A 25,881-nucleotide genomic window follows, 5' to 3' on the forward strand; every position below is an offset into this window, starting at 1 on the left:
TATGTCATCTCTGGAGAAATGTCTATTTAGGTCTTGTCCCATTTTTTGATTGGGTTATTTTTTTGATATTGAGTTGTATGAGCTGTTTGTATATTTTGGAAGTTAATTCCTTGTCGGTCACATCGTTTGCAAATATTTTCTCCCAGTCTGTACATTGTCTTTTCGTTTTGTTTATGGTTTCCTTTGCTGTGCAAAAGCTTATGTTTGATTAGGTCCCATTTGTTTATTTTTGCTTTTGTTTCTATTACCTTGGGAGACTGATCTAAGAAAATATTGCTACAATTGATGTCAGAGAATGTTTTACCTATGTTCTCTTCTAGGAATTTTAAGGTGTCATGTTTTATATTTAAGTCTTTAAGCCATTTTGAGTTTGTTTTTGTGTATGGTGTGAGGGTGTATTGTAACTTCATTGATTTACATGCGGCTGTCCAGCTTTCCCAACACCACTTGTGGAAGAGACTGTCTTTTCTCCATTGTATATTCTTGCCTCTTTTGTCAAAGATTAATTGACCATAGGTGTATGGGTTTATTTCTGGGCTCTCTGTTCTGTTTCATTGATCCATATGTCCATTTTTGTGCCAATACCACGCTGTTTTGATTACTGTAGCTTTGTAGTGTTATCTGAGGTCTGGGAGGGTTATGCCTCCTGCTTTGTTCTTTTTCCTCCAGATTGCTTTGGCAGTTCTGGGTCTTTTGTGGTGCCCTACAAATTTTAGGATTATTTGTTCTACTTCTGTGAAAAAAGTCATGGGTAATTTGAATAGCGATCTCATTAAATCTTTAGATTGCTTTAGGTAGTATGGCAATTTTAATAATAGTAATTTTTTCCAATCCAAGAGTATGGGATATCTTTCCATTTCTGTGAGTCACCTTCAATTTCCTTTATCAGTGTTTTATAGTTCTTAGCATATAGTTCTTTCACCTCCTTGGTTAGGTTTATTCCTAGGTTTGTTTTATTTTGTTTTGTTTTGTTTTATTTGATGAAATTTTAAACGGGATTTTTTTTTTTTTATGGAAGGTTAACTTTTGATCTTTGCACAAGAAGAGATGCTTCTATCCTATGCTGTGTTTGTAATTTTCAGTTTAGTATTAACATACTAAATCAGATTCTTACCAGATCTAAATCAGATTCTTAATGACTTGGATAGGAAGGTCAAGACAAATAGCTGTGGTTATCAGGTGGGAGAAGGACACAGATGGATCTGTGTGCCTTATTTAGGTTTTGGGCTTGGTTTTTTATTTTTCTTTATTGTTTGAAGTATTTACTAACATAATATTAAAATCAGAAGGTGGGAAAAAAGAAACAGAAGAAATCTATCACTATGATTTCCCTCAATAACATTGCAGGAATGTCTCAATAAGGTATCTTTCAGTGGGACTTCCTTCAGTTCCCTGTACTTGGTTTTCCAGTCTCTGTTTAAATCCTTTCATGGGCATTGCCTGTATTTTTCAAAGTATATACATTATTTCAAAGTATATACATTTATTATGTAAATTTTTCACTTCTGTAAACTCTGTTTGGTTCTTTTCCAAATCTATCTATTCCTTATTCTTAGTATCCTAATTTATTTTCCCTTTTACCTCTTTAATCATTTTAAGCATTCTTATTTTCTAGTCTAAAAAGATTATTTTAAATATGTGCTTTTGAAGATGAAAATTCTTTTGTTCTAAAAGTATCCTCTATCACTTCCCAGTTAAGAACTACATGAATCTAGTTTCTATCTCTCTACTTTGTAATTGTCCACCTGTCCTGAAATATATTTTAGCTACTATTTTTAGTTTTAGGTATTTTAAAATATAAAATATATTCAGGGGCTTCCCTGGTGGCGCAGTGGTTGAGAATCTGCCTGCCAATGCAGGGGACACAGGTTCGAGCCCTGGTCCGGGAAGAGCCCACATGCCGCAGAGCAACTAAGCCCGTGCGCCACAACTACTGAGCCTGCGCTCTAGAGCCCACGAGCCACAACTACTGAGCCCGCGTGCCACAACTACTGAAGCCCGTGTGCCTAGAGCCCATGCTCTGCAACAAGAGAAGCCACGGCGATGAGAAGCCCGTGCACCGCAACAAAGAAGAGCCCCCACTCGCCGCAGCTAGAGAAAGCCCATGCGCAGCAACGAAGACTCAATGCAGCCAAAAATAAACTAATTAAATAAATAAATTTATAAAAAAATATATATATATTTCACTTGAAGCATGTCATATGTTTCTCTTCAGCGTTAATTTCTAACATGCTTTTAAAAATATTAACCCAGGGCTTCCGTGGTGGCACAGTGGTTGAGAATCTGCCTGCCAATGCAGGGGACACGGGTTCGAGCCCTGGTCTGGGAAGATCCCACGTGCCATGGAGCAGCTGGGCCCGTGAGCCACAATTACTGAGCCTGCGCGTCTGGAGCCTGTGCTCCACAACAAGAGAGGCCGCGATAGTGAGAGGCCCGTGCACCGTGATGAAGAGTAGCCCCCGCTTGCCACAACTAGAGAAAGCCCTTGCACAGAAACGAAGACCCAACACAACCATAAATAAATAAATAAACAAATACTTAAAAAAAAAAATTAACCCATATTAAAGAAAGACAAATATATTCGATGTCACTGTTCATACAGAAAACATTTTATATTTAATTTGCAAAGGAGAAAAATAAGCCTCTAGAGGTTAAATGGTTTGTTCCCAGGAATCAATTTCAAAGCCAAAATGAAAACCCATGGGCTCCTTACCTTCTATTTTTGATCATTAGGCCTCAAGCCTGAACTGGACTAATCTCAAATTTTCACATCTAATTATAAAAAATAATTTTCATGTCTCATGAGGAATCTGACTTAATGTACAATGTGATATAAAATCTCAATTTAGGGCTTCCCTGGTGGTGCAGTGGTTGAGAATCTGCCTGCCAATGCAGAGGACACGGGTTCGAGCCCTGGTCTGGGAAGATCCCACATGCTGCAGAGCAACTAGGCCCGTGAGCCACAATTACTGAGCCTGCGCGTCTGGAGCCTGTGCTCCGCAACAAGAGGCCGCGATAGTAAGAGGCCTGCGCACCACGATGAAGAGTGGCCCCCACTTGCCGCAACTAGAGAAAGCCCTCGCACAGAAACGAAGACCCAACACAGCCATAAATAAATAAATAAATAAAATAAAAAATAAATAAATTAATTTAAAAATAAATAAATTTTTTTAAAAATCTCAATTTATCCAATGTATAGGTTTGTTTAAAACTTTTGAGCAAAATTATAAACCAGGTTATGTGTACTTGGTAGCTGGTTATCAGGAAACCTTTAGAATACCTCTGTGTGTACTTTAAAAACCAACAACAGTAATGACCTCATCCCATAATTTATTCTCTTTTATTGAAATTGCAATATATGATTTTATTCATTAAGTTTAGCTTGGTGGTTAACTTTTCTGTACATTTATGGAGTAGCTGAGGCATTGACTAGTTATAACACTAAAACATTGTCTACTGAGGGATAACACTGAAAAAGAATCCCAGATTAAAAGTTTCTCAGTAGCTGAATTTTCTTCTCTGTCAGAACCAGAATTGAGTTTTAGGGCAAGGGTCAGCTATTTGATCAGCACAAAAAGTGGCAGTTTAGGCAAATGTCCGGGTGGCCTTTTAATGCTCCCTATTATGTATTGTACAAGTATTTCCTAGCTGTCTGGTGCTTCGTGTATAGAAAATCTTATAACAGCCCATTCAACACTTCTCTATAGCAGCACCAACAAGGGAGCCTATTGTGGTCAAAACTTTTCAGATGTGGACACCTGTTCTCTAGAAGTTTTATAGAAGCCATAAAGTAACCAGCTATCACTAACTTTATTGGTATGGACTCAGGGCAGACTGGCAAGCTTGAAGTGAAGAGTTGCATTTTGAAAACTTAGTATACTTCTCTTCCTAGTGTTAATGAGCACTGTTAGATAAGCTCTTAGGGAAAGTTTTACTTTGACACCATCTACAAACTGGATATAAATTAAAGGTTATAAGGTCAGTATTATAACCTTGACTGTGTTTAAATTAACTGCTGTTATTTAAAAGTATACCCGAGGCTATGAGGAATATTTGTCTTCACATTAAATCACCACACATTACCGTTTATTTTTGTCTACTTTTTTCTCTCATTTTCTACTGTTTTTAGTGTGTTTGCTTCAGGCCATCCCTCTTCTAATTTGGCTGAAATAGTAAGCACTCTAAAAATATTAGTTATTAGCAGGTGTCCCAAGTACTTTGTACATATATTTTTTTGTGGAGATTATTATTTCCATTTGTAGATGAAAAACTGAAGCAGAAAGAGAGAAAAAAAAAACTAGCTCAAGACATTAGAGCCAGTGAAGGGCAGAGTGGTCATGCAATTTGGCCATAGAACCCATGGAATTTAACTAGCTATTCCCATGTCAGTCTTGCCTCCTAAATTTTTAGTAACTGTCTCCTCCTCCTTAGCTTTACTGCCATTGTCCTTCCTGATTCAGTGACTCATTTTTCTTTTGCCCACAGTCTTCTAATTGGTTTCCTTGCTTCTGATTTCTTAATCTACTCTGGTCCATCCTCCATGCCTTATATTACCACTAGAGTCACCTTTCTATCCTGAGCGAATAGAATGTGTCACTTTTTAGATCAAAGTTCTGCCATGGCTTTCCATCACTTGTCCTACTGGAGTCAATCTGATCCCTTTAATATGGCCCGTAAGGTCCTGCTTAATCTCAATCCTGCCTTCCTGTCTGATACTAATTCCTTTCGTTATCTTATTCCAACTTCAGGTTTTTAAATTATTGAATTACTTCCCAAATGTGTCATGGTATTTTACAAATCTATGCCTTTATTCATGCTGTTCTCCTCCTGAAATATTCTACCAATTTCCCGGCCCCAATCCACCTCATAAACTCCTACCATCCTTTGAAATTTAATTGTTTTAATTCTCTTCTGAAATACCTTTTCAGATGCCTGATTAAGTAATTCTTCCTCTTGATTTCCACCATACCTTATCTTCCCTCCCCTATGGCAGTATCCATTATCTCATTTTGTTGTCGTGTTTAAGAGCTTCTCTCCCTCTAGGCTGTTAGCTTCTTGAAGATAAGCTATGAAGATGAGCAGATAGTACTCCTTTCTAGCACAGTGCCTGGAACATAGAATGTTAATACTTAATGTTTGTTGAATGAATCATTGTATCAATGAATGAACAAATGATATGCTTTTGACCCTGAAAGATAAAGTTACTAAATTCAGTACGAGTTGCGAATAAATTAGGCTTGGTGTGAGGGACTGATGTGTTCTTTCTCGAGTCGTATATACATTCTAGAGTAAGTTGTTTATTACTTCCTGAAATAGGAGATATGAATTGTACTATAGATATTTTAATAAAGAGCTTTAGTTTTAGGGCATAAGTTTGTGGTGCTGATTTTGACTAAATTAGAGATCACTTTGCTTCTTCCTAGCTGAGTACTGAATAGTTGACACTGCTGGATAAGTCACTGTTTAATTAGCAAGGTAGTGCTATACCTACACAGGTGCTTTGACAGAGGTATTGTGAGGTGCTGTGGAATTGTGGTTTGTCGGTGGTGGGGTAATTATCTCAGTTAGTGGTGGGAGAGTATTAGGGGAGGCATCTCAGGGAGCACAAGGTGATAAGTCCTCTGTAGTAGATGCCATTGTCACATTCTAAATACTAATGTTACGGAAATCCGTCTAGAGTTCCCATAAGGTAGTCACTAGGCACATGTGTCTATGGATAATGAAATGTGGCTAGCCTGAATTGAGATGTGATGGAAGCTTAAAATACAATGGGGACTTCCCTGGTGGCACAGTGGTTAAGAATCCGCCTGTCAATGCAGGGGACACAGGTTCGAGCCCTGGTCCAGGAAGATCCCACCTGCCACGGAGCAACTAAGCCCGTGCACCACAACTACCGAGCCTGAGCTCTAGAGCCCGCGAGCCACAATTACTGAGCCCGCACGCCACAACTACTGAAGCCCTTGTGCCTAGAGCCCGTGCTCCACAACAAGAGAAGCCACCGCAATGAGAATCCCGTGCACCTCAACAAAGAGCAGCCCCCGCTTGCCGCAACTAGAGAAAGCCCACATGCAGCAATGAAGACCCAATGCAGCCAAAAAATAAAATAAATTTTAAATTTTTTAATTAATTAATTAATTAATTTTAAAAAAAACAATGGATTTCAGAAACTCAGTCCCCCTCTCCCCCCAAAAGTAAAATAGTTCATTAGCAATTTTTTTGCATTGATATATGTTACAGAGATAATATTTTGGATATATTGTGTAAAATTAAATATACTGTCAAACAGGTGAAGTTAACTCTTATTATTTTAACATGACTGCTAGAAAATTTAAGTTACATATGTGGCTTGCATTATATTTCTGTTGTGCGTTGCTGACCTAGAGTATACTTTAAGAAGCGCCAGCCCACAGTTAACTCCCTTTTACCATTTAGTTTATGTCATTCTAAAGTCTACTATCCCAACACAGCCAAAATTTAAAAAAAATAAAATAAAATCTACTATCCTCACCTGCTTTGCCTTATCAACATTAACCAATTCACATGGGGGGTTGATCATTACCCCAATCTTGCTAGCATTACGTTTTAACGTCTGTTTTTTAAACTGGTTTTTATTTATTTATTTTTTTTAGCCTCATGGCACATGGGATCTTAGTTCCCCCACCAGGGACTTACCTGGCACCCCCTGCATTGGAAGCACAGAGTCTTAACCACTGGACCACCAGGGAAGTCCCTAAACTGGTTTTTAAATTGTGGAGGGACTTCCCTGGTGGTCCAGTGGTTAAGAATCCACCTTCCAGTGCAGGGGACCCGGGTTTGATCCCTCGTCGGGAAACTAAGATCAAATGTGCCGCGGGACAACTAAGCCCGCGCACCGCAACTACTGAGCCTGCGTGCTCTGGAGCCTGCGTGCCACAACTAGAGAGAAGCCCACGCGCCGCAGCAAAGAGCCTGTGAGCTGCAACGAAAGATCCCATGTGCTGCAACTAAGACCCAATGCAGCCAAAAATAAATAAATAAATAAATATTTTAAAAATAAATAAACTGTGGAAATTTTACTCGTCAGTTAATACTGTTCTTGGAAAGGAATAGTTAATGAGATTAAGAAGCAGCCCCTCCCCTCCCCTCCCACCATGCTTATATTAATAGCTCTTTGTGCTAAAGAAATACTTGATTTTAAAGGCATAAGGTGGGCTTCCCTGGTGGTGCATTGGTTAGGAATCTGCCTGCCAATGCAGGGGACATGGGTTCGAGCCCTGGTCCAGCAAGATCCCATATGCCATGGAGCGGCTAAGCCCATGCGCCACAACTACTGAGCCTGCACACCTAGAGCCCATGCTCTGCAACAAGAGAAGCCACTGCAATGAGAAGCCTGCGCACCACAACGAAGAGTAACCCCTACTCGCCTCAACTAGAGAAAGCCCGCGCATAGCAAGGAAGACCCAACGCAGCCAAAAATAAATTAATTAATTAAATTTTAAAAAAATAAAAAATAAAAAAATAAAAGCATAAGGTATCAAATATGTATGAGAATTATTATATATTAATGTATAATATGGAACAATTATGTAGTTCCACTTCACGTCCTGAACTTATTTCACACTGTCTTTGTAGTGTGCTTCACTTATTCTCTTCTTTCCAGAATTGAATATGATGCATATCGTACTGATTTGGAAGAACTGAATCTTGGACCACGTGATGCAAACACTCTGCCAAAGATTGAGCAATCACAGCATTTGTTCCAAGCACATAAGGAAAAATACGATAAAATGCGCAATGATGTTTCTATCAAGTTGAAATTTCTAGAAGAAAATAAGGTAAATTTATTCTTTACCTTCTGAGATCTTTCTGTGGACTTTAAAATAAAGTCATCCTAAAGAGAGATAAATAGAAAGTTTTTTGTTTCTGTTAACTGTCTTTCACTATAGAATTGACCCTTGAACAGCTTGGGGGTTAGGGGTGCCAACCCTCCGTACAGTCAAAAATCCACATGTAACTCACAGTTGGTCCCCCCGAATCCAGGGTTCCCCGGAGTCTGCACTTCCACATCTGCAGGTTCAACCAACCACAGATCATGCAATTCTGTAGTATTTACTGTTGAAAAAACTTCATGTATATGTGGACCCATGCAGTTCCAACCTATGTTGTTCAGGGGTCAACTTTGGAATTGTTGGAAGTGGGATTCCATTTATAATCAGCATTTTAGTTTTTAGAAGTACATAAAATATATTTACCTTTCTGTCTTAAAAGTCATCTTTCACATGTAACAATTGGCAAAAAATACTTGATGTTGATCTTCAGATTGGTGTTGGTATCAAGTGCTTTAAAAAGTTACATAATGATAGATTCTGTTCTGAGTATTTTGAAAACTTTTTATTAATGGTAGGTACAGATTTCAGGAAGGGAACATCATTCTTCCCAGTAACTAATAAATGAGGAATGACTGAAAGTTTCCGTTGAGGGCTGCAGTTAGCATAACCTAGAATAAATAAGCCAGGAAACCAATTTTACACATTATTTTCATGTAACATGAATACATCCAAGGACTAGAACAGTAGGAGCTGAGAGGGACCTGCTTTCCTTGGAGGTAGAGTCAGGTAATAGCAGGCTCCTGAGCTTTGGTTTAAGTGAAGGACAGGTTCCCATGTTTAACATTACATGCATACTCAGTTTGGGGAGGGGGATTGCAGTTCTGAAAATGGGAGAGCCAGTAGTGAGCTCGGTACAGAGGAGGTGTAGATCAGTCCTCTGGAGATGGGGTCTCATCACTGCACATTGGTGGTCCCCTTCCTGTGCTTTTCACATCCTCTGAAGTCATAATAGACCTTCAGCTCTGCTTTCTTCCAGGTATCGTCTTAATATTATTCTTCAGTTCTAATTGTCTGTTGATATCTTCTTGTTTTCCTTAACATTTCCTTAGAAACTCTTCTGGCTACCATAAGAGCCACATACATTTCCTTCAGGCCAGCAGTATCACGCACTTTTTTTTTTTTTTAGCTACAATGGGTGAAAAGTACTGATTTTCCATTACACTGAAACCATTATAGTGTCAGTAAAGGAAACCTCAGCGGAGTCATCAGACAGCTTGCCCAGCACCATTCAGACAAGAGCACAGTGAGCCTTTTAGCATTCATTAGCTGAGCACGTGAGATGGCATTCATTTCAGTCATTTGGTTTAATATTTTGAAGGATAGGAAAATGTCAATACTTAGATATAGACATATATTTTAAATAAAAATATTTTTTACATACTCCCCTAGAATCAGCACGGTACAGTGTGGTGCTAAATGAAATATGCTAGCATTTTATGGGCTCTACCTAAAGCTAATTTGAATGGAAAGAAAGGAATTTGTCTAATTTGGGGGTTCAGGACCTCTGCCAATAGAGAAAATTATTTTAGGAAATGTTTAAAATGGTAATTGTGGTCTATTGGAATCTATTGGTATTTATTGTGTGCTATTCTCTGGATAGTGAGATTATGGGTAATTTTTATTTTCTATGTATTTTTCTGTATTCTAGACATTTTCAGTGAAAAGTTACGTTGCTTTTATAAAAAGGAGAGAAACTTATTTTGAAAGAATTAGTATCCCTAAACCATCTATGTTTATATGGTTCTTGCCAGAGTAAATAAAAATAAGCAAATTATACAAAGATAAATAATGCCTGTGTGACTGCTGCTTCTCTTACTATATAACTGTTTTTGAAACTTGGCAGTAGATCTCCAGATTTAGACATGAATCAGGGAAGGCAGTTATTTGTCAGTTACTAGGCATTTTACTTATATTCTCTCACTTAATCCTCGTAACAGCCTTCATACTCAGGAGACACACTGAGAAGTGAGGAAAGAAGAGACCAGCCAGGTCATCTCTGTAAATTGTACATGTCAGTCAGGTGGCTCTCACATCCAATTTTATCTTATTGGCATTGAAGAATTCTTAAAGTTGGGAGTAACAGAAAATTATGACTTAAAAACACTCTTCAGGCACCATAGTAAGGGTCTGTACTAGGATCATTGCATTAGCAGAGAAAGGAAAGAGCAGTGGTTTCAAGGCTGCATGACAGGAATTAGGAAATCAACATAGGAAGTTGGTTTGGCCTGAAGCTTATGAGGGATGAAGGTTGGGAACTTGTTCTATTTAACCCAGTATTTAGTTTGAAATGACAACAAGATATTCACATGGAAACAACTGGTAGGAAGTTTATGATGTGGGTTTGCAGTTTGGATGAACAAGGTCAGGGTTCCAGAGATAAAGGTTTAGAAGTCATTACTTTGAGAATAGTGTCATCATTGTCACATCTTCTCTTCTTTCAACCTTCCTTACTATAAAATAAAAAAGAAAATTGCCTTTATTCTCAAGGATTTTATGTTCTTAGAGAACCTAGAAATATTCTTTGTTTGGGGTTTTCTGCAGTTGTCATCAAGTTAAGTTTCAGTTTCAACTCAGTAATCATTAATCAGCTATGTCTAAAATAAAATCTAAAAGAAACTCTGATCTTTTTATCTTTTGTGTTTAATTCTTTAAAACTATAAAAAGATAATGTTTTTGGTCTCTGTTATTTTAAGCAATAAACAACTATAATTTGGGTGAAGACTTAGATCCATGAGAAGATTTTTCTTTGTTTTTTATTATTGTTGTTGAACAACTTTTACCCTTTTCTCTTCTTTTATAGCTCTAACAAAGGGAGGAAAAAGCAAGCCTTTAGGCCTAGGAATTGCCTGTCATTCCTGTTTGCTCTCTTGACAGTTTGAAATGCCTCAAATTGGGGGTTTTCTTCTCTTGTTGAACTACAACTGAATTTATACCTTAGTATTTCTTTTATACACAATTGTCAGGTAATCTACTTAGCACTTGAATTTTAACAAAATATACTATACTCTTTCTATTTCTTAAATATTGTATATTAAATTTTTTTTAAAATGTAAGTTATCTGAAACATCGATGAGTGCTATTTTGTAATTTGATGATTTCCTGAAGGCAACTGTTTTTTTCTAAGGTTGTTTTTGCAGCTTTTTTTGTGGGTGGGTGGGTGGCAGGGGAGGGGTTCTTTTGGTTCTCATATCCTGGCTTTTGGAGTGTCCTACCATAGCAACACTTCTCTTGCAAAATGCGAGACCAGATAACCAAACAACTAGAATAGTGCAGAAGTAAAATAGTCACTCAGACTGTGACTATCGTTATAAATTTTAGTGGCCAAACATTGTGAGAATATTTTTGTTTTTTTTTTTTTTTTTGAACTTTTTAAAAAAATTTGAGAGCGACTGGGAGATGGATTCTTTACTATTATTTTAGAAAATTGAGGTGTTTATATGTGCTTAGTCTAACCTTCCTTCTCTCTGGCAAAACAAAGGGAATAGGTGTGTAAAATACCTATGTGCATACCAGGGTGTGTATGTGCATGCATTAATGCTGAGAGATGTGTGCACATATCCATGTTTGTCATTTCCCCTTAATGGAAAAACTTGAATTCTTCTACTGTTTACAATCTGTACTCTATCCAGTCCCCTGCCCTACCCCCAACCCTCCTGATATATTTTGTTTACCTTTAACCTAAACAACCCTCTGATATTCTCTTCCTTGTTTACTAAACAACACTGAGTTGCATAACAGTAAGGACACAGTTAATTAGGCTCTTCTAATGTTTCTCCTTTCATCAATATTTCTTCTAGACCTTTAAATAATGTAACTTGAGCTATTTTCTGACTTAAGGCAGTTTATTTACCTTTTTATTGTACCTTTGAAGGTTCAATACAAAACAGAAGCTAGAAAATAGAAAACATAGTCAAGAGAGAAAATAGTCATTTCTGGTGCTTTGTAGACTTTGTGGGAACACAGAACACATTGTAAATCAACTATACTTCAATTTAAAAAAAAAACACAGAACAAAGTAAACATACTCACATAATGTGAGACAGCTATATATGTAGTTGTGGTTACCCAGTGACTTTATACAAATATGTACTGTAATAGGAAATACCCAAAGCCTAGTACATTTTTATAACAACATGCTGTAAATGTTTAGAAAAGCTTGGAGAGCAAAGGTATTCTTCTCTTTGAGAAGAAAAAATATAAGCCTCTGAATTTAAAAAATGGATATCTGTTGCCAGATTTTAAGAAACATGTTAATCATTACTTAATATGTAATGATTAACATGTTTAATCAGATACATTCTTGAAATCTCTTTTTCCCTATTGTCAAAAGAAAAGGACCCTAACTTTTTACTCTTGATATTTTTAAAATAGTCATGCCAGTGATGTACTGTCATCTTTATTTCTGTAACTGTAGGCATAAACAGTATTCTTGGTATTTGCTCATAAGTCAAGTGAAATGAAGTTCTATAGGTAAAAGCAAATAAATAAAAAATAAACATTTATGGATTTATGGATTGAGATGTGTAAATAAAGTAAGCAACCTCAACACTGTGCCAAATATGATTACCTACATTTGGATCCTATGAAACAGTCCCTTAGTCCTGCAGCTCTACTTCCACACTTAATTCCTGAGTGTATTTAATCATGTAATTTGATATAATATCATGTTGTTATTGTTCTTTTCTTCATTCATTTAACAAACATTTATCAAGTATGATACTGTGTACCAGGAAGTGTTCTGGATATTGGTGATACCCAGTGAGCAAAAGTAAAAAAAATTCAACCCTTAGAGTTTATAGCCTAGTAAAAGAAACAACACTGATCAAATCACACCAAAACATAAATATAAAATTTTGGCTGTGACCAGTGAGTGCTCAGGCTCAGGCTTCCATGTGATGTTGAATATTAACCAGGTAAAGTGAGAAGCAAAGAGTATTTCTGGCAGAAATGGCAGGGTGTGGGAGGTAAACGGGGGCCAGACGATGCAGGCCTTATAGGCCATGTTAGGGAAAATTTATTTGAGTATCAGTGGGAGGCCACTGAGAGAATTCTTGGCAAATGATGGGTCTGTTTTTGTTTTAATCTTTATTTGGTTGCACTGGGTCTTAGTTGCGGCAGGTGGGCTCCTTAGTTGCAGCATGTGAACTCTTAGTTGCGGCATGCATGTGAGATCTAGTTCCCTGACCAGGGCTCGATCCTGGGCCCCCTGCATTGGGAGCGTGGAATCTTAACCACTGCGCCACCAGGGAAGTCCCAGCAAATGACAGGTTTTAAAAATGGTGCATAAATTTTAGTAGAACCTAAGAGTGAATATAGGAGTTTAGACAAGAGATAATGGGAGCTTGGATTAATGTTAGTGGAAGTGGAATGAACGGAAGGTTTCAAGAGATACTTACAAGGTAAAACAGAAATACATGTAAAATACTAAGAACAGATTGATGTAATTGGCACCTTTGACATTTTATTCCTTTATTCAGCAAATATTCATTAATTGTTTTTCATATGTCAGTCACAGGGTTAAGTAATAGAAGTATAATGGCCTTGTTGTCATAGAGCTTTTGGTCAAGTAAGAGAAATAGACATTAAATAATTACAGAAATACAAACCGTGATCAGTGCTGTGAAGGGAAAATAGAGGGGTCTTGTGAATATACAAAGGGGACTTGGCTTGATGTGGTACAGAGAGTGACATTGGAGCTGAGAATCCAAAGGGATGGAGAGGAGTTACCAAAGGTGTGTGGAGGAAGGAATAGAATATGCAAAAGCCAGTTGAAGGTCAGTGAGGCCAGAGTATGAGGAGAATGGGGGAGAGTAGCTCTGTATGAAGCTGGACCGGTAGATCAGGCCTACACAAGGATGAAAAGACGTATGTACAAGGTTATTCATCGCAGTGTCACTAGTAATATCAAAAGATGAGCAACAACTGAAACAGTTCAGCAGTAAGGCCTAGTCGAATCAACTGTCGTTCATTTATGAAACAGAATACTTTTCAGCTGTTAAAAAAAAAAAAAAAGAATAGGGATGCAATTGATAAAAAGATCCTCAGAACATACTATTAAATGAAAAGAGCAAGGTGCAAAACAGTGTATATGGTACAGAACCTTTTCTGTGAGAAAGGAAGGAAATAAGAACGTAAAATCATATTTTCTTGTGTTTGCATAAAGAAAAACCAAAGGAATTAACTAATTAAAATTTTTTTACCTATAAGGGGAACAGAGTAGTTGGAGACAGGACTGAAAATGAGACTTCTCATTATATGCTTTTTGTGTCCTTTCAATTTTGATCCTACCTATTCAAAGAATAAAATTTGATTTTTAAAAGAAAGGAAAATAGGTATAGATAGAAAATGTTTGTTTTTAAAATAGTATACCTTCTGTTTTCAAAAAGACTCAACTAGATTTCTGTCTTTCTTTTCTCTTTTATTTTTTTTTTTAATATTTATTTGGTTGCACCAGGTCTTAGTTGAAGCAGGCAGCCTCCTTAGTTGTCTCTCGCCAGCTCCTTAGTTGTGGCATGTGGGCTCCTTAGTTGTGGCATGCAAACTCTTAATTGCGGCATGCATGTGGGATCTAGTTCCCTGACCAGGGATTGAACCCAGTACCCCTGCATTGGGAGTGCAGAGTCTTATCTACTGCGCCACCAGGGAAGTCCCGATTTCTATTTTTCAAACATAGCTTAATATACATATTTATATAACCTATAATTTTCCTCTTAGCTTAAAATCAAATGATTGATTCTGTGTTGGAAAGAATAGAAAAACAGTTTCATCTTAAGTGACAGATTAGAAATGATGTGATAGTGCCTTCCATTAATACGGAAAATATTTTCTTGTATGCTGCCATGTTTGCTGTTCTTAGTGGTTTGACTTACAGGTCCCTTTAAAACTTTCTAAACACACATGGAGCAGGAAAAATTTGCCTGTGATTTGCATTGTCTCCTTTCTCTCTTTATAAAAGAGGCAGAAGTTAACTATCTTTATATGAATCATGCAACCGAAAAGAATTGTGAGTTGTGGGTTGATTTTGAAATTAACATCAACCAAGCCATATCTATCCAGAGTCGGTTGGTAATTTGCAGTTCTCAGCTGATGAATGCAGGAGAGAGCACACCCAGCTGACCAGTTCATACAGTCTCTCTGTTGGTTGTGCTAAGATTTCCATCATGCAGTTTTTGTGAAAGAAAGGTGTTTTGTACAGTAGATTTAAAAGCCTTCCAGAGGGATAGCTGTATAATCATGAGTTGCTGTTTTTATATATTTGGCTTGGTTCTGTTTCTTGGCAATTATATTTAAAGTACTTGTGTTTTCTGACCCCTTTTGGTCAGAAGTGACCAACTCATTTGGAGGATAGGTTGATTTTTCTGTTGTTTATCTTATAGGGGAGAGGATTGTTCAGTCCTTTCACTTTGGGTGTATAGGATTCACTTATTAAAATTTACTTCTTGGGGGCTTCCCTGGTGGCGCAGCTGTTGAGAGTCTGCCTGCCAATGCAGGGGACATGGGATCGAGCCCCGGTCTGGGAGGATCCCACATGCCGCGGAGCAACTAGGCCCGTGAGCCACAATTACTGAGCCTGCGCGTCTGGAGCCTGTGCTCCGCAACGGGAGAGGCCGCGACAGTGAGAGGCCGCGCACCGTGATGAAGAGTGGCCCCCGCTTGCCACAACTGGAGAAAGCCCTCGCACAGAAACGAAGACCCAACACAGCCAAAAATAAATAAATAAATAAATTTATTTTAAAAAAAAAAATAGTTGGGAGTAAAGAAAGGAATTAATTCTTTACATATCAGTGGTTGGAGACTTCTTACTAAAGAATGATTTTGTGGGCTTCCCTGGTGGCACAGTGGTTAAGAATCCACCTGCCAATGCAAGGGACATGTGTTCGAGCCCTGACCCGGGAAGATCCCACATGCCGCGGAGCAACTAAGCCCCTGCACCACAACTACTGAGCCTGAGTTCTAGAGCCCGTAAGCCACAACTACTGAGCCCATGGGCCACAACTGCTGAAGCCTGCGTACCTAGAGCCTGTGCTCCGCAACAAGAGAAGCCATGACAATGAGAAGCCCGTGCACTGCAAGGAAGACACAACACAGCCAAAAATAAATAAATAAATTAATTAATTATTTTTTTTTAAAAAAAGAAAAAAAGAATGATTTTGTTCCAGCTTTTCCTTTCATGCTTAAGCCAAGGTACTGCCCCAATATTGTTGTACACTTAATATAAAGCCCTATTTTATATAATTACCGGAAGAGCCAATAAGTACTTTGAAGAACTTAACAATTGTAAATATATTAAAACTAATAGCTTTTTTAACTAGAAATTACCTCATTTAAAAAAATACTTCAGTGTCTCTGATAAGAAGGTATGTAATCTAAATTTGATTTGGAAAAAAGTTCATTTGATAGAAATAAAGTACTTTTTTATGGTTTTGATGCCTATGAAATAATACTTTAAGTTTTTTAGTCAATAACTTTGTAAGTGGTATTTATCTTCTGTTGGTACATGCTGTATCCGCAGGAGAAAGTTTTCAGTGTGATCCACTTGACATCATCTATCAGTTCTGCTCTTAAATTTCTCTTACCCAGTTTATATTTAAAACCCCAGCTTGTCTCTGTGTGTCAGTAGTCAGTGCTGAAGTTTGTTTTGCCCTTTAACAGTTAAAGTATTGTATGGTATATTTTCAGTCATTAACCAGATGTTGCTATAGTGGTTTTGTTTGTGTCTGATCTGGGTTGCTCATTGTTTGGTAGGTCTTTATGAAAGTTCTTAGTAATTGAGTTCACAGTGATTTAGTATATTTCTAAATTACTCTGTTTCTGATGTTAGGTTTTCAAAGTTGGTCAAATCTGTCATCATCTCACCACAGGAAATATTACCTCTGTCTTCTCCTATTTTAAATCTGCTTTTCTGTCATGTTTTATTTATCCTTATAACCACTTTAAACCTTTTTAAAGTTAGGAGATACATACATAAATAGCTCAATATAGATTTTTTTCCTGCTCTGTAATTATGGAAAGATTATATAAAAGTTTTTTATTATATGAAAGTTTAATTAGAAAGAATTAACTTTTATTTGTTCCAACCCTTGCATTAGATCCTTGTCCTGAGGCTGTTTAAATGCAACTTCAGGACCAGAGACAAAATAGGAAGGAGGTTTAAATATATCTTATCTACATTTCTACCCTTCCTTTTACTGATCTGTTATACCTTCTTTTGTTTGTTTCAAACTTTGTTTAAAGCTTTCTAAAATGTAGAATAGAGGCAGGTTAGAATAGGTGAAAGAACATGGACCAGTCTTGGAATAAACATTCCTAAGTTCCCCAAATCTGGCCTATCTGCTTCCTACCTGTCTAAAACTTAGGTGAGTTACTTAACTTTGTGAGTCTGGTTTTTTTGTTTTTGTTTTTTTTAACGATAACATGGAGAGAATAGAAGATGTTAAGGGTAACATATTACCTGTCACACAGAAAGTGCTTCACAAAAGTTAGTGTCACCCACCATATCAAAGAATAGTCTACCAAAAATGCTTGGCTGTTTCTTTGATACTGTATGCTTATCACTTCTCATGATTTCATAGCATAAATATAGAAGTAAACTGAAAAAGTGTAATGACCCTAAAATATTTCCTCCAACATTGTGGCTTTTTGCCCCTTCTCCTAAAAGAAGGGTTTGACCTTTCCCCCCCCAACCTTACGTTCTTTATCTCTCTCCTCAAGCCAGTTCTAGTTGAGAAACCAGAATCTTTCCCAGACTGACCTTTTTTCTTTTTTTTAATTTATTTTATTTACTTTTATTTTTGGCTGTGTTGGGTCTTCGTTGCTGTGTGCGGGCTTTCTCTGGTTGCGGCGAGCGGGGGCTACTCTTCGTTGCAGTGCGTGGGCTTCTCATGGCGGTGGCTTCTCTTGTTGCGGAGCACGGGCTCAAGGCACGCAGGCTTCAGTAGTTGTGGGTCACGGGCTCTAGAGTGCAGGCTCAGTAGTTGTGGCGCACGGGCTTAGCTGCTCCGCGGCATGTGGGATCTTCCCGGACCAGTGCTCGAACCCGTGTCCCCTGCATTGGCAGGCGGATTCTTAACCACTGCGCCACCAGGGAAGCCCTCCCAGACTGATCTTTATAAAAAAGCCAGATAGCCTAGTAAAGTGAACCTGATAGACAAGCCAAATACTTAAAATAATACTTTTAAGTCTTGTTAAAACTGCTTATTATATATAGTGACAACAGCATAGTGTCATTACCAAGGTTGCAAAAATTATCTTTAAAATTGTATTGCAACTGCTTTTCTAATGTTTCTTAATTTTCCCTCTATTGGTAATGATTTGTATTTACTTAATAACCAAAGCATTCTGAAGATTCTTTGTAGCCTGTCAGTCAGAGCTGCATTGAATACATTATATGAGTACAGACCCTAGTACAAATTAAAATTAGTCAAAAATAAGTGGAGATTGGACTTCCCTGGTGGTCCAGTGGTTGAGACTCTGTGCTTCCAATGCAGGAGGTGTGGGTTTGATCCCTGGGCGGGGAAGTTCTGCATGCCGCGTGGCACTGCCAAAAGTAATAATAATAATAATTAGAGTAAAAAAATAGAAAAAAAAATTTTAAGAGAAAAAAAGTAGAAAAGCAAAATATTCTAAGTTTTTAATTCATTTAATTTAGAAAGTATACTCCTATTGAGAACTGATTTATTAGTTTATTTTAATTTACCTTTATTTTTGATTTAGTAATGGTTTGATTAGATAAAAGAGTCAACTTACCATTGTTATTTAAATTTGCATCTGATTTTGAAGACTACTACCAGAACTAAAACTTGTACTAGGATAACACTTACATAATCAGTGCTAATAGAAAAATGAGGTAAGTTGTCTGTTTTGGTATGAAATGGCTTCTGAGATTAAAGTGACAATGAAATTTTATATTTTATTTCCATAATTATAATTGAAAAGCTGTGAATCCCCAGAGGCTCTCTTTATTCCAGGAACTTCTCTGAAGTGCAGATACTTTAAAAGGCTTTTACACATCAACCTTCTCACAGTTACCAAGAGAATGTTTTTGTGAAAATGGGTATTGTATTATTTTGTTGTGAAAACTAGAATTCAGTCCTAAAAAGCATCCTCTTTCCTTTATTTCCCATGGATTAAGTTTCACTGGGGAGTGGGGGACCATTTTAAATACAGCTAATGGACCCGTTTTGCGGCTTGGGTGGTGGGCTACCAAGCTTCCCTCAGCTACAAGAAGAGGTGTGTCTCTGTGTTAGGTTTGTCGACTGTCAGAGGGTGGGGACTCTGACTTGTGTTGACAGCAGTAGGGTTAGCTAAAAATTGTCTGATGCCCTTCGCACTTTCTTTCTGACGCTCTAACTTTCTAGGCCGATGTAACAGCTCTCTGCAGTTCAGTACGTGAATCAAATCCTGTGCTCTTTTACTGTCTTCTCCAATTCTTTTTTTTTTTTTAATATTTATTTTATTTATTTATTTGCTTGCATCGGGTCTTAGTTGCGGCAGGTGGGCTCCTTAGTTGCAGCTCATGGGCTCCTTAGTTGTGGCATACAAACTCCTAGTTGCAGCATGCATGTGGGATCTAGTTCCCTGACCAGGGATTGAACCCGGGCCCCCTGCACTGGGAGTGTGGAGTCTTAACCACTGCACCACCAGGGAGGTCCTTGTCTTCTCCAAGTTCTAAAACACTGGTCAGGGAACTAGAGTTCCCTGTCAAAAATTTTTTGTGGTCCGAAAAGGAGTAATTAGTTAGAACCTACTTCTAAAAATTATTAGAATTTCATACTAAAAATACAGAAGCCCTTTAGTTGCTCCAGGAGCCAAGGGTCATCTGAAATTGGAAAACAAGAAAGGCCAAATAATACTAGTAGGTGGAAAATTACTCTGTGACTCAAGTAGGTTACTACCATGAAAACCTTAAAAAATAACTCAGTAATGGGGAAGAGTGTTTATAAACTGGTACATAAACTTTCAGCTAAATTTAATACATCTCTAATAGAAGTGCCAGTTTCTGTCCTTAAAAATACATAGAAATAATGTTTTTCTACTGAAAGAAAGCCTTTCAACAGAACGGCTTTTTGAGAGCCATTTGAGTTTCCAAATATATGTATACCTCTATTTAGAAAGCAATTTTCTCAGAAAGTTTTAGTAGAAAGGAACCATAAAAATGATCTTACTCTCAGTTTCTTCATTATGCAAGTGAGGAGAGTTCATATGGTTAACTTGAGGCAAAAATGGGAGTTGAGCCCAATTTTCCTGAATCTTTCATTCTCCTTCAAATATATCAGCCTCCTTCTGCAGTTAACAAGAGTCTCTACAGGCAAAGAAAAAGATTATCTACTTAATGGACAGAGAAAATAGAAAATTAATAAATGGTTTATTTGTGGTAGATTTGCTTTGTTCCTAATCAGGAAAATGGCATTTTAGAGAAGGAAATTTTACTTACATGTGCTTTCCAAAGAATCACAATGCATCACATATCAGTTTGTAAGGATTGTAACATCATATTTTAGGGCCAGATAGTTTTCCTTGAATTCTCTGAGGTGTATTACTTTTAGAATCTACAAGCAAATGTGAAAGTCTCGATTATAAACAGAACTGACTTATGGCTTTAGAGAGAATTAGAAACTAGAAAGATTATTTGAAACTTTCTAATTTAGTTTCATTTTAAAATCTATCTACTCATTTATAGTCTTTATTTTTTATACTACATTGAAACAAGTCATGAAGCTTCATTATTTTCCTTTTTTTTTTTCTTTGTTTTTAAAAAAATATTTGGTATACACACAAAACAATATATGTAATGCATTCCTCTCAGGTCAGTACCTAGTTGTGGAATAGCTGAATTGTATGTATACATACACATGGCAATAGTAGGTGCATGTTTAACTTTTTAAGAAACTGGCAAACTTTTCCAAGATGGTTGTACCATTTGACATTTCCACCAATAGTATATGAGAGACCAATTTGCTCCACATTCTCACCAATAAGGTATGGTTAACCTTTCATTTTAGCCATTCTGGTGGATATGTAGTAGACCTCATTGTGGTTTAAATCGGAATTTCCCTAATAAAGATGTTGGTCATTTCATGTACTTATTTGCCATCTGTATATTTTCTTTGGTGAAATGCCTGTTCAGATTTTTTCCCCATTTTTCCGTTGGGTTTGTCATTTCCTTATTCATTTGTAAGAATTTTTTGTATATTCTAGCATCAGGTTCTTTGCCTGATATGCTTTGCACATATTTTCTCCCAATAGGAGAAAATACATAACATGCCGTGGGACCAAACACAGCCTATATATATGTATATAATTTTTTAAAAAGGACAGAAAAGAAAGGAAAAAAAAGAAAGAAAAATTGGACAACATTAAAAAAATAACCAATAGGGATGATAAGCAAAACTTAGAATAGGGAGGAAACTTGCACAAGCCTCTTAGATAACCGCAGACAGCAGAAGCAAGAAGAACTACAATCCTGCAGCCTGTGGAACAAAAACCACATTCACAGAAAGATAGAAAAGATGAAAAGGCAGAGGGCTATGAACCAGATGAAGGAACAAGACAAAACCCCAGAAAAACAACTAAATGAAGTGGAGATAGGCAACCTTCCAGAAAAAGAATTCAGAATAATGATAGTGAAGATGATCTAGGACCTCGGAAAAAGAATGGAGGCAAAGATCGAGGAGATGCTAGAAATGTTTAACAAAGACCTAGAAGAATTAAAGAACAAACAAACAGACATGAGCAATACAATAGCTGAAATGAAAAATACACTAGAAGGAATCAATAGCAGAATAACTGAGGCAGAAGAACGGATAAGTGACCTGGAAGACAGAATGGTGGAAATCACTGCTGCAGAAGAGAATAAAGAAAAGGAATGAACAGAAATGAAGACAGCCTAAGAGACCTCTGGGACAACATTAAATGTAACAACATTTACATTATAGGGGTCCCAGAAGGAGAAGAGAGAGAGAAAGGACCCGGGAAATATTTGAAGAGATTATACTTGAAAACTTCCCTAACATGGGAAAGGAAATAGTCCCCAAGTCCAGGAAGTGCAGAGAGTTCCAGGCAGGATAAATCCAAAGAGAAACATTCCAAGACACATAGTAATCCAATTGACAAAAATTAAAGACAAATTATTGAAAGCAACAAGGGAAAAAGGACAAAAAACATACAAGGGAACTCCCATAAGGTTAACAGCTGATTTCTCAGTGGAAACTCTACAAGCCAGAAGGGAGTGGCATGATATATTTAAAATGATGAAACAGAAGAACCTACAACCAAGATTACTCACCCGGCAAGTATCTCATTCAGATTTCACGGAGAAATCAAAAGCTTTACAGACAAGCAAAAGCTAAGAGAAATCAGCACCACCAAACCAGCTCTACAACAAATGCTAAAGGAACTTCTCTAAGTGGGAAGCACAAGAGAAGAAAAGGACCTACAAAAACAAACCCAAAACAATTAAGAAATGGTAATAGGAACATAGGTATCAATTATTACCTTAAACGTGAATGGATTAAATGCTCCAACCAAATGACACAGGATCGCTGAATGGATACAAAAACAAGACCCATATATATGCTGTCTACAAGGGACCCACTTCAGACCTAGGTACACATACAGACTGAAAGTGAAGGGAGGGAAAAAGATATTCCATGCAAATGGAAATCAGAAGAAAGCTGGAGTAGCAATACTCAATATCAGATAAAATAGACTTTAAAATAAAGAATGTTACAAGAGACAAGAAAGGACACTGCATAATGATCAAGGGATCAATCCAAGAAGACGATAGAACAATTATAAATATATATGCACCCGACATAGGAACACCTCAATACATAAGGCAACTGCTAACAGCTATAAAAGAGGAAATCGACAGTAACACAATAATAATGGGGGACTTTAACACCAATGGACAGATCATCCAAAATGAAAATAAATAAAGAAATAGAAACTTGAAATGACACAGTAGGCCAGATAGATTTAATTGATATTTATAGGCCATTCCATCCAAAAACACCAGATTACACTTTCTTCTCAAGTGCACACTGAACATTCTCCAGGATAGATCACATCTTGGGTCACAAATCAAGCCTCAGTAATCATGCTTGAAATCATATCAAGCATCTTTTCTGACCACAACGCTATGAGATTAGAAATGAATTACAGGGAAAAAAACCGTAAAAAACACAAACACGTGGAGGCTAAACAATACGTTACTAAATAACCAAGAGATCACTGAAGAAATCAAAGAGGAAATCAAAAAATACCTAGAGACAAATGATGACGAAAACACGACGACCCAAAACCTATGGGATGCAGCAAAAGCAGTTCTAAGAGGGAAGTTTATAGCAATACAAGCCTACCTCAAGAAACAAGAAAAATCTCAAATACACATCTAACCTTGCACCTAAAGGAACTAGAGAAAGAAAAACAAACAAAACCCAAAGTTAGCAGAAGGAAAGAAATCATAAAGAGCAGAGCAGAAATAAATGAAACAGAAGCAAAGAAAACAATAGGAAAGATGAATAAAACTAAAAGCTGGTTCTTTGAGAAGATAAACAAAATTGATAAACCATTAGCCAGACTCATCAAGAAAAAGGGAGAGGACTCAAATCAAAAGAATTAGAAATGAAAAAGGAGAAGTTGCAGCAGACACTGCAGAAATACAAAGCATCCTAAGAGACTACTACAAGCAACTCTATGCCAATAAAACGGACAACCTGGAAGAAATGGACAAACTCTTAGAAAGGTATAACCTTCCAAGACTGAACCAGGAAGAAGTAGAAAATATGAACAGACCAATCACAAGTAATGAAATTGAAACTGTGATTAAAAATCTTCCAACAAACAAAAGTCCAGGACCAGATGGCTTCACAGGTGAATTCTATCAAACATTTAGAGAAGAGCTAACACCCATCCTTCTCAAACTCTTCCAAAAAATTGCAGAGGAAGGAACACTCCCAAACTCATTCTATGAGACCACCATCACCCTGATACCAAAACCAGACAGAGATACTACAAAAAAAGAAAATTACAGACCAATATCACTGATGAATATAGATGCAAAAATCCTCAACAAAATACTAGCAAACAGAATCCAACAACACATTAAAAGGATCATACACCACGATCAAGTGGGATTTATCCCAGGGATGCAAGGATTCTTCAATATATGCAAATCAATCAATGTGATACACCATATTAACCAATTGAAGAATAAAAACCATATGATCATCTCAATAGATGCAGAAAAAGCTTTTGACAAAATTCAACACCCATTTATGATAAAAACTCTCCAGAATGTGGGCATAGAGGGAACCTACCTCAGCATAATACAGGCCACATACGACAAACCCACAGCAAACATCATTCTCAATGGTGAAAAACTGAAAGCATTTCCTCTAAGATCAGGAACAAGACAAGGATGTCCACTCTCACCACTATTATTCAACATAGTTTTGGAAGCCCTAGCCACGGCAATCAGAGAAGAGAAAGAAATAAAAGGAAAACAAATTGGAAAAGAAGAAGTAAAACTGTCACTGTTTGCAGATGACATGATACTATACATAGAGAATCCTAAAGATGCCACCAGAAAACCACTAGAGTTAATCAATGAATTTGGTAAAGTTGCAGGATACAAAATTAATATGCACAGAAATCTCTTGCATTCCTATACATTAATGATGAAAAATCTGAAAGAGAAATTAAGGAAGCACTCCCATTAACGATTGCAACAAAAAGAATAAAATACCTAGGAATAAACCTACCTGGGAAAACAAAAGACCTGTATGCAGAAAACTATAAGACACTGATGAAAGAAATTAAAGGTGATACAAACAGATGGAGAGATATACCGTGTTCTTGGGTTGGAAGAATCAATATTGTGAAAATGACTATACTACCCAAAGCAATCTACAGATTCCATGCAATCCCTATCAAATTACCAATGGCATTTTTTACAGAACTAGAACAAAAAATCTTAAAATTTTTATGGAGACACAAAAGACCCCAAATAGCCAAAGCAGTCTTAAGGGAAAAAAATGGAGCTGGAGGAATCAGACTCCCTGACTTCAGACTATACTACAAAGCTACAGTAATCAAAACAATATGGTACTGGCACAAAAACAGAAATATAGATCAATGGAACCAGATAGAAAGCCCACAGATAAACCCACGCACCTCTGGTCAACTAATCTATGACAAAGGAGGCAAGGATATACAATGGAGAAAAGACAGTCTCTTCAATAAGCGGTGCTGGGAAAACTGGACAGCTACATGTAAAAGAATGAAATTAGAACACTCCCTAACACCATACACACAAATAAACTCCAAATGGATTAAAGACCCAAATGTAAGGCCAGACACTGTAAAACTCTTAGAGGAAAACAAAGGAAGAACACTCTTTGACATAAATCACAGCAAGATCTTTTTTGATCCACCTCCTAGAGTAAAGGAAATAAAAACAAAAATAAACAAATGGGACCTAATGAAACTTAAAAGCTTTTGCAAAGCAAAGGAAACTACAAACAAGACGAAAAGACAACCCTCAGAATGGGAGAAAATATTTGCAAATGAATCAACGGACAAAAGATTAATCTCCAAAATATATGAACAGCTCATGCAGCTCAATATTTAAAAACCAAACAACCCAATCCAACAATGGGCAGAAGACCTAAATAGACATTTCTCCAAAGAAGACATACAGATGGCCAAGAAGCACATGAAAAGCTGCTCAACATCACTAATTATTAGAGAAATGCAAATCAAAACTACAATGAGGTATCAACCTCACACCACTTAGAATGGGCATCATCAGAAAATCTACAAACAACAAATGCTGGAGAGCGTGTGGAGAAAAGGGAACCCTATTGCACTGTTGGTGGGAATGTAAATTGATACAGCCACTATGGAGAACAGTATGGAAGTTCCTTAAAAAACTAAAAATAGAATTACCATACGACCCAGCAATCCCACTACTGGGCATATACCCTGGGAAAACCATAATTCAAAAAGAGTC

The 25,881-nt window shown here is 37.1% G+C and overlaps 1 protein-coding gene across 7 annotated transcripts in view; it reads left to right on the forward strand.

The window, feature by feature from the left end:
- Positions 1 to 25,881, forward strand: part of ARFIP1 (ADP ribosylation factor interacting protein 1) — a 129,564-nt gene that overhangs the window by 95,310 nt on the left and 8,373 nt on the right. For all 7 annotated transcript variants that reach the window (XR_009503258.1, XM_059922621.1, XM_059922625.1 and 4 more), the window contains one exon: positions 7,640 to 7,814. Coding sequence is in view for 6 of the 7 variants with exons in the window: in XM_059922621.1 (XP_059778604.1) it covers positions 7,640 to 7,814 (175 nt within the window). In the remaining variant the exon portion in view is untranslated. The remainder of the gene's footprint in view (positions 1 to 7,639; positions 7,815 to 25,881) is intronic.

Source organism: Balaenoptera ricei, chromosome 5 (assembly GCF_028023285.1).
Source record: "Balaenoptera ricei isolate mBalRic1 chromosome 5, mBalRic1.hap2, whole genome shotgun sequence".
NCBI classification, from domain to species: Eukaryota; Metazoa; Chordata; class Mammalia; order Artiodactyla; family Balaenopteridae; genus Balaenoptera; species Balaenoptera ricei.